Here is a 10,035-nt window from a genome sequence, read left to right on the forward strand (position 1 = left end):
GTGTGTGTGTGTGTGTGTGTGTGTGTGTGTGTGTGTGTGTGGCTGATCATTAGAGATGTGTTTAAGTATTCCTTTGTCTAATTATTTGGATAACATCATCATCATCATCATCATCATCATCATCTGTTTTCTATGCTGGCATGGGTTGACCGGTTTGACCAGAGCTAGGAAGCTGCACCAGGTTCCAGTCTCATTTGACTTGGTTTCTATGGCTGGATGTCCTTCATAACACCAACCACTTTACAGTGTGTGCTGGGTGCTTTTAATGTGCCACTGGCATGAGCCCTTTAACGTGGTACAGGCACAAGTGCATTTTACATGGCATGTATGTCTTTATGTCTGTGTCTGTCCCCCACCACTGCTTGACAACCGGTGTTGGTGTGTTTACATCCCCATAACTTAGCAGTTCAGCAAAAGAGACTGATATAATAAGTATCAGGCTTTAAAAAAGGGGTAAGTGCTGGGGTCGATTTGTTCAAGTAAAATCCTTCAAGGCAGTAAAAGATAAATTTCATAAAATAACTTTATTATTATTATTATTATTATTATTATTATTATTAATTTAGTGTTTTGGGACATAAATTAACATGAAATAGATGAGGGAGGGATTTAAACTTTGAAACAAGGATTTGTTATCATAGGGCCAGGAGTAGGGTCAGCTGAGTTGGTATTTTAAAAGGGTTAAAATCATTAACCTTTTCACAAATATTGTGACACGTAGTGGACGAGAGAGAAAGGACCCCCTGTAGAAGATGCTAGAGTGTCAGAAGTAACTTTCTCTGAAGACATCTTTTTTATTGTTTCCTCTTTTTTTTTCTATTTGTTTCTGTCCTATATTCTTCATTATTTTCAAAATTAACTGAAACAAGCCACCCATTACACTCAGTCATGGCAGATACCGGTGCCACAAAAATGGCACCTGTGCCGGTGGCACGTAAAAGCACACACTTTACACTCTGTAAAGTAGTTGGTGTTAGGAAGGGCATCCAGCTGTAGAATACCATGCCAGATCAGACTGGAGTCTGGTGCAGCGTGCCAGCCCTGGTCAAACTGTCCAACCCATACCAGCATGGACAATGGATGTTAAATGATGATGATGTTAATGATGGCTTTGTATTTCAGCAGGAATGTAGCAACAAAAGTGTTAAACTCTCATAGCAACAAATAGAAAAAGTATCTAAATATGTCTGTCTTATCTTACAGGTTCCATAGTTGGTCAGGCTCTTTCAGACCATGAAAACGTTCGCAAACTAGGTTTCACAGGATCCACACCGATTGGGAAAACGATCATGGAAAGGTTTGTGTTTACAACTGTTTAGAAATGTTCCTTTCCACTATAGGCACAAGGCCTGAAATTTGGAGGGATGGGGATAAGGCAACTACATCGACCTCAGCATTTAACTGGTACTTATTTTATCGACCCTGAAATGATGAAAGGCAAAGTTGACCTCACCGGAAATTGAACTCAAAATATAAAGACAAATGAAAAGCTGATAAGTATTTTATTCAGCAAAGAGTCAAAGGTAGACTGTATGATGCTTGCATGCGAATGGCTATACTGTATGGTATAGAGACATGGGCTCTGAATGCAGAAGACGTGTGTAGAATGGACAGAAATGTAGGTAGTGTGCTCCATTGGATGTGCAACATCAGTGTGCATGTAAGACAAAGTGTAAATGTATTGAGAGAAAATTTGGGCATAAGAGGAATCAAATGTAGCATGCAAGAGAGAAGACAACATTGGTTTGGGCATGTGATGTATATGAATGAAGACAGCTGCATAAAGTGCTGATCACTGAAAGTGGATGGTACTAATGGAAGAGGAAGACCCAAGAAGATGTGGGATGAAGTGGTAAGGACCGATATCAGGATGTTGGGCCTCATGGAGGAAATAACAATGGACTCTTTGTCTCACTATAACCTTTCATTATCTGACACAAGATCACCTCATCCAATGTCCCCTCCCCTCTCAAAAGAATATATTGTCTTGCAATGTACTTGGTGACCCTATCAGTGCATGTGCCACTTAAAAGCACCCAGCCCACACTGTGAAGTGGTTGATGTTTGAAAGGGCATCCAGCTGTAAAAACGTTACCAAAACAGTCATAGAAGTCTGGTGCAGGCTTCTGCCTGGTCGGCTGTTATCACACTGTCCAAATCATCCATCATCATCATTTAACGTCCTTTTTTCTATTCTGGCATGGGTTGGACAGTTTGATAGCAGCTGGTAAGGCCACGAGCCACAACAGGTTCCAGTGTGTGTTTTTGCATGGTTTCTGTAGCCAGAGGCCCTTCCTAATGCCAACCACTTTTAAAGAGTGTACTGAGTGCATTTTACATGGCACCAACATTGCTTTTTATCTGGCATCAACACCGGTGCTTTTTATGAATACAAACATTAAATGATGATAAGGAAGAGGAGGATAATCCTATTTCTAAGATGGTTTGATGTGCTTTTAGAAAGATTTGGCTGTTATTTCTTCTACATCAAGTGGCCATGTGTGTATGTTTGTGCCTCCTTGTCTTGACATTGTGTGGTGGCTGTAAAAGAGTATCACTGTCATATAAGCAGTGTCGTTCATTTCCAATATTCTATGGAAACAAGTCTGTTTATGGGGAAAGATTACCTCACTTGGAAACAGGTGAGGGTTGGTGACAGAAAGAGCATCCAACTGTAGGAAATCTGCCTTAATATATTCCAACCAACTTATGCAAGCATGGAATGTTAAAATGAGGATAATAATACCATTTCTTTGATACGACTCACTCCTTATCCTTTGAATTCCATTCATTTTTGTAAACGAGACTCTTCAAAAACAACAAATTCGACAACTAATGATCTGTTGTTTATTTTCTTTGTATTGTTTACAGTTGTGCCAAAAGTAATGTCAAGAAAGTTTCTCTGGAACTCGGTGGCAAATCTCCTCTCATTATATTTGCAGATTGTGATATGGACAAAGCGGTCAGAATGGTAAATGTTGTTGATTTTATAAATGCCTCTCTCTCTGATCTCAATCTTAGTGTCTCTTTTGGCAATGCTCTGGCATTCCAGAATGGTCAACCATATCTCCCCATCGCTTTCTTGTTTTTCTTTCTACATCTCATTCTTTCTTTCCTTCCTTCTCCTTTTCTTCCTTTCTCTCTCTCTCTCTCTCTCTTTTCAAGTTTACTTTTCACTGAATTTGAGCACAGTAATCAATTTACTGGCCATTAAAGGTCCTGAATTCAATCCCAACTGCAGTTGTTGTGTTTAGCCCCAGGTCACCCATGGTCATGCAAAATTATAGCTGAGCAAAAACATTCCAACTCTGGCCATCCCAACATCTTAGAGTTATATGAAACTGTATTCTCAAATATATTCATTCCACTTTTTGACAGTGGTAGGGCAAGAACTGAGGAAAATTCAGCTATTATTTCTACCAGATTGATTCCCCACCTAGAGGTCCCATTCCAGACTTGACCTTATGACAGTAATGTCTGTGGAATGCGATGACAAATCACAGTTCTTGCTTCAGTCAGCCTTTCCAGAAGTACCAGATTCTTACTTTACTCTAATTCCATTCTCTGTTACACCACAAAAAAATTGGTATGGCAGCATGGTAAAGAAGCTTACTTTACAACCATATGGTTCCTGGTTCAGTCCCACTGTGTGGCACCTTGGGCAAGTGTCTTCTACTATAGTTCGTGGCCAACCAATGCCTTTTGAGGGAATCTAGTAGATGGAAACTGTGAGGAAGCCCATTGTGTTTGTCCCCCACCATTACTTGACAACCAATGCTGCTTTGTTTATATCCCCAGTAACTTAGTGTTTCAGCAAAAGTAACTGATAGAATAAGCACCATACTTAAAAATAAGTACTGGGGTCAATTTGTATGCCTAAAAACCCTTTAAGGTGGTGCTACAGCATGGCCACAATCCAATGGCTGAAACAAGTAAAAGTTTTATTGTTATTCTGCCCCAGAATTGACTTCATTCTTTCATTTTTTCAGGGATGTGGCAGCGTGTTCTTTAACAAAGGAGAGAACTGTATCGCAGCTGGACGGTTATTTGTTGAAGAATCCATCCATGACGAATTTGTTGAGCGTGTGGTAAGTCTTGCTTTTGTTTATTCTCTGCATGAAAGAACTTTGGTGTTGAGTTTCTTGCACAATTATAAGGTCACCCTGACATTACATGGCACAGACCCAGTCACACTTTTCCCACACACGTACATTGGTACATGTATTCACACATGTAAACCATTTTACATCTATTGATGTGGTACGCGGGGGTAAGTGTCTTCTATTAAAACAGTGAACAGACCATAGCCTTGGGAATGCGTTTTGGTGGATGGAAAGTGAAACAATTCTTTATTTACTACAGTTCTATATTTAAGAGATGAGGAATTATGTACATTATTTACATATGATGGATATTTGTCCTCATCTTGTTTGTTGTTAACACAACGTTTTGGCTGATATACCCTCCAGCCTTCAACAGGTGTCTTGGGGAAATTTCGAACATGGGTTCTCATTCCTATGCCCATGGGCATATGGTGTAGTGGTTAAGAATGCAGGCTACTAACCCCAAGATTCTGAGTTTGATTCCAGACAGTGACCTGAATAATAATAACATCGAAAAATACCTTAGGAATGAGAACCCAGGTTCGAAATTTCCCCGAGACACCTGATGAAGGCTGGAGGGTATATCAGCCGAAACGTGTTAACAACAAACAAGATGAGGACAAATGTCCGTCAAATGTAAATAATGTAAATAAGCTCTTTATGTATCATCTTTTCTTGCTCTCTTCACCTGTGGCACAATGCACATTGGCACAAGGTAGTTGCTTCCAGAGTATAAATCTGTGTTATATGATACACCTTATGTTGGTTTCATCAACCATACTCCCCCATACTGGCTTAGGGCATCTTGGAAGAGGGTATACACATACATACACACGACAGAATTAAATAGACACTCCATAAAACATTGTTTCATGTTTAACTTGTAATGGTTTATATTTTTTATTAATGGACATTTTTATGTTTCAGGTTCTATATGTAACTGTTTAATCATGCTATGTACAAAAAAAAGCATTGGAACTGTCCAAAATTCAAAGAGGCCCTATTGTGGGTCAATCTGAAAGTGGACTTGGTCAGCATAAAATCTTAGAAAACGTTGGGATCCCACTTTCTACAGTCAATAGGGTGATTGTGCAATTCACCGAGAGAGGAAGGAGTTTACATTACCTTGTTCAGGTCGACAAGGGCCCTCTGATAGGACCCTTTGCTTTGTGAAGTGAAGTGTGGATGATAATCCTCATTTCAAGGTCTTTGACATAGCAGAACAAGTTGATGTCAGTCCCAGAACAGCTGTCAGGTACCTCCAGAATCTTGGCTACTATGGCAGAGCAGCAAGAAGAGAGCCATTTCTTGAACCAGCCAATATCAAGTGAAGAAAAGGTTGGGCCAGTGAGATGATGGAGTGGCTGCTAGCATTTTGGGACGCTATCATATTCTCTGATCAGTTCAGATTTGCTGTACTTTCTGACAGTGGTCAAGTGTGGGTCTGAAGACTCTGTGATCAAGAATCTGATATGAAAAAATTGCTGCTAACAATGAAACAAGGCAGCTATTCTGTGATGGTCTAGGGAGCAATTTGGAGCAATGGTCAATCAAATTTAGTGCATGCCTCAGATCATCTTCTATTCATGGTGCCAACTAAATCTTGTTTAGAAATACCTCGTAGACCCTGTATAAATGTAAAACTCATTCATTCACCCATCCTTATATACACGCACTCACTCTTGCATACTGTCAATGTCACTCTCTTTCTCACACACACACACACACACACACACACACACACACTTGATGTTGTTCAAAGACAAATTCCTCTTTCCTTTTGGTTCTCTTCCCTCCTTTTGTCTCAACCACCTCCCTCTCTCTACTCCTTCTCATCTCTTCTCTCTCTCTCATTATCTTTACTCTTCCACAGATAGCAGAAATAAAGAAAATGAAGATTGGCAACCCATTAGACCGTTCTGTGGACCATGGACCCCAGAACCATAAATCTCATTTGGACAAATTACTTGAATATTGTGAGATTGGAATAAAAGAGGGAGCCACCCTTGTTTATGGAGGAAAACGTGTCGACTGTCAAGGTAATGTCATCATCTTCTAACGTCCATGTTCAATACTGATATGGGGTTGGATGTTTTAACAGGATCTGATGGAATCAAGGACTACATCATGCTCCAGTTTGGTTCTCATTTGAACCGACTTCCTGAGGCTGCTTCTCTTCATTACTTCACACACATATATCTCTTTCAAAGACCCCTAAAATACTTGTAATAACTTTATTCATCCTTTCATTGCAGTATCTTTATGAAACACCCTTTTCTTGCAATATCCCTATGAAATTTTCATTGCTGTAGAGACTGGATAGTTTAACCCTTTCATTACCAGCCCGGCTGAAACCACCTCTGGCTCTGTGTACAAATGTCTTGTTTTCTTAAGTTTTGAATTAAAATCCTCCACCAAACCTTAGTCACAATTTATGTTCCTAACACTAGCTGAATGATAACTAAGTTATTTTACTAAATTCTTAGTTGGATTTAAAATTAATTGAAAGAAACACAAAGTACCTCAACAGAAATACGGTATGAAAAGTGTTAAAATATATAATAGAGAAACAATTCTTAATCCTTTCATTACCAACCTGGCTGAAACCAGCTCTGGCTCTGAGTACAAATGTCTTGTTACCAAAAGTTCTGAATGAAAATCTTCCATCAAACCTTAGTTATCATTAAGCTAGTGTTAAGAACAGAAATTGTGACTAAGTTATTTTACTACAATAAACTCTCTCTTTACATTAACCCTTTAGCATTCAGATCATTCTGACAAATGTAATGTTTTTCATTCACATTGTATTCAATTAATCATGTATTATCTCATAGCTTTGAAATTTTGATGATATGATTTTGTATATTTTATAATGGCATTGAAGGGTAAGTGTGAGAGGCTGGATCTAGCCAGTGTAAACATAAAACAGGTAGCATATTTGGGCCTGATATGGCCAGTTTAAATGCTAAAGGATTAAACCATTTGTTAAACCCTGCTCATCCCCTGAGCAATCATCTTGTTGCCCCCATTTAGACGTCTAAAGAGAGAAAGCAGAATTTTAGAGAATTCAAGTAAAACTGAATTTCTTTAATGGAAATATTTCTGTTTGCCTGCAGGCTTTTTTATGATGCCAACGGTCTTCACAAATGTCAAAGATGATAACTTTATTGCCAAAGAAGAATCATTTGGTCCGGTAATGGTGATCTCAAAGTTTACAGATGGGTGAGTCTAGGATTTCTAATTAAGTATATGTGTGTGTGTGTGTGGTGGATATGTGTGTATATATGTGTGTCTCTCCTTGTCTTGATATTACATGATAACTAAGAGAGCCTTGTCGTCGTAGAAGCCTTGTCATCCATTTCTAGTCTTCAGTACAAACATGTCCAACCAAAGACAAATCTTATTTGCTTGGAAGCAAATGAGGGTCAGCAACAGGAAGAGCATCTAGCTATAGAAAATCTGTCTCACTGAATTCCATTTGACCCATGCAAGTAAAGCAAAATGAATAAGTTAAACAATGATGAAATGTCAGAGTTTCCTCTCCAAGAAGCATTAGTTTTTGGTGTTTTTGATGAAGCTTTTTTTTCTACAGATACGTGAAACTGAACCAATATCTCAGTAGTTCTAGACAAGACCATAGCTCACAATTATTTGAGACCACCCATCCTCCGTTTTTTTTGTTATAATGATATTTACAGGTTTCTCCCATCTATATTCAATATACTTTATGAGGTCTTCTCAAAGAGTATCGGAACTATTGCTACAGTAACAGAGATGAAGTATACAGAATGAAGCTGCTTGGTACTGATGGACCTTGACCTCTGTCACACTTGCATGCTCAGCTATAATGTTCTTGTTCCCTTCCATTGTTTATAGCAGTGACTAGAAGTGTAGAAGTAGAGTGTGGTGGTCACCTGCGTCTGGTGAGTGGCATTTGTGGGATTTTATTTTTTGGAAAAAAGGAAAAGGTTGCAAGAGACGAGATCTGGGGAATATGGTGGTTGTCGGAGCTGGGGAATGTTGTGCTTGGTGGAAAACTGCTGCACAAGTTGCACTGAATGGGTATGGTGCAGTTGTCACTCACAGGACACATGCATCGTCCACACTCTGTCAAGCATTGCTGTAAACAGCGAGCAAGCATGTTCATTGTTTAACATCTGCCTTCCATGCTGGCATAGGTGGGAGGGTTTCACAAGAGCCAGCCAGGCAGAAGTCTGCACCTGAAACCATGCCAAAACAGACAATGGAACCTGGTGTAGCTCCAAGCCTTGCAAGCTCTTGTCAAACTGTCCAGCCTATGATGGTGATGGTGATGATACATGTCTGTGTATACCCTCATAAGTGAACATTGCTGTTATACGTTGGTTATTTCCAGTCTTCTATGGTAAAATACTACTTTGCTTGGAAACAGGTGAGGGTAGGCTACTGGAAGAGCATTCAGCTGTAGAAAATCTGTCTCAACAAATTCCATCTGATTCATACAAACATGGAGAACTGAACATAAAACCATGATGATTTGTGTCTTTCAATTTCATGTGATTCCATCATCTCTTCTTTAAATATCCTTCAAAACTTTTTTTTTTTTTTTTCAGAGATATTGAAGGTGTATTACGAAGAGCTAATAAAACAGAATATGGTTTGGCATCTGGTGTTTTTACCAAAGACATCAACAAAGCATTAACCGTTGCAGACAGTCTTCAGGCTGGTACCGTGTTTGTGAATACATACAACAAGACTGACGTTGCTGCTCCCTTTGGCGGATTTAAACAATCTGGTTTCGGCAAAGATCTGGGTGAGTGTCGAGTTTGCCTATAAACAATGCCATTTATATTTCAGAGGTGCATTTGTCAGGCTGAGGATTTGATCTGAGACAGCATGCAAGGCACATATTAGCCATTCAAAATTGCACAAACAATGTTCACTTCACTTCAATCACTTTCAAACAGCAAGTTTGTCCTAAAACTAGTCTCAGACAGGCTGGTGGCACAAGAGTTACCATTAGATGTTTTCCTTGTTTAGAGTCAGAAGCCCAAAGGCTTTAGTGGTAAGCACAGCCCTTGTATTTGGTGTGGAAATCTCGTGGACATCATTCTATGAATCACTGACAAACACTCAATATTCTTATTTCCTTCAGGTGAAGCTGCTTTGGATGAATATCTGAAGATAAAGACTGTGACTGTGGAATATTAAATACAATCAAAGTAAGAAGTGGTTTTGTCTTTGGTGTCTTACTAGTGTGGTGTGGAAATAATGTGGAAAGTCACCAATTTAGTGGGGGTGGTCACTAGTTTTGAAATATGCAAGTGTTCTGAATGTCAGAAGGGATGTTTGTAAACGAAACGTTGTAACTTTATTTGGATTGTAATGAGAGCTTACAAGTGCTGAGCAAAGCAGCTGTAGGAGTCAGAAGGGAAGCCATAAAACTTATTTTTGCACAAATGGTTTAGAAGCTTGTGGCACTAAGGTGGTAAGAAATACAGACAGACAGTTTCCATCTTAGAGAAAACAATGTGTTCCCTGTTGAATCTATCTGCTGACTGTTGTTAAAACATGTGCCAACCAAGATGGAAGATAACTGCACTTTGGTATTCCTGTGTGCCTCTCTGATTGGCTGAAGTTGCCATAGCATGACTGTGCTATATTCCATGGCAACAAAATAGAGCTTAATACAGCTCTATATTTAAGACATGAGCAATTATGTACACTATTTACATTAGATGGATATTTGTCCTCATCTTGTTTGTTAACAAGATGGCATAGCTATGTGGTAAGTAGCTTGCTTACGAACCACATTGTTCAGGGTTCAGTCCCACTGCGTGGCACCTTGGGCAAGTGTCTTCTACTATAGCCTCGGGCCAACCAAAGCCTTGTGAGTGGATTTGGTAGTTGGAAACTGAAAGAAGCCCGTCATATATATATATATATATATATA

At 39.3% G+C, this 10,035-nt stretch overlaps 1 protein-coding gene across 1 annotated transcript in view; it reads left to right on the top strand.

Moving 5' to 3' along the window:
- LOC106875996 (cytosolic 10-formyltetrahydrofolate dehydrogenase-like) overlaps positions 1–10,035 on the top strand; it is a 64,683-nt gene that overhangs the window by 51,800 nt on the left and 2,848 nt on the right. Inside the window, 7 exon segments of the mRNA XM_014924344.2 lie at positions 1,204–1,297; positions 2,872–2,971; positions 3,990–4,088; positions 5,977–6,142; positions 7,220–7,325; positions 8,696–8,895; positions 9,238–9,304. Coding sequence (XP_014779830.1) covers positions 1,204–1,297; positions 2,872–2,971; positions 3,990–4,088; positions 5,977–6,142; positions 7,220–7,325; positions 8,696–8,895; positions 9,238–9,293 — 821 coding nt within the window. The 3' untranslated portion in view covers positions 9,294–9,304.

Source organism: Octopus bimaculoides, chromosome 1 (genome assembly GCF_001194135.2).
Source record: "Octopus bimaculoides isolate UCB-OBI-ISO-001 chromosome 1, ASM119413v2, whole genome shotgun sequence".
Taxonomy (NCBI): Eukaryota; Metazoa; Mollusca; class Cephalopoda; order Octopoda; family Octopodidae; genus Octopus; species Octopus bimaculoides.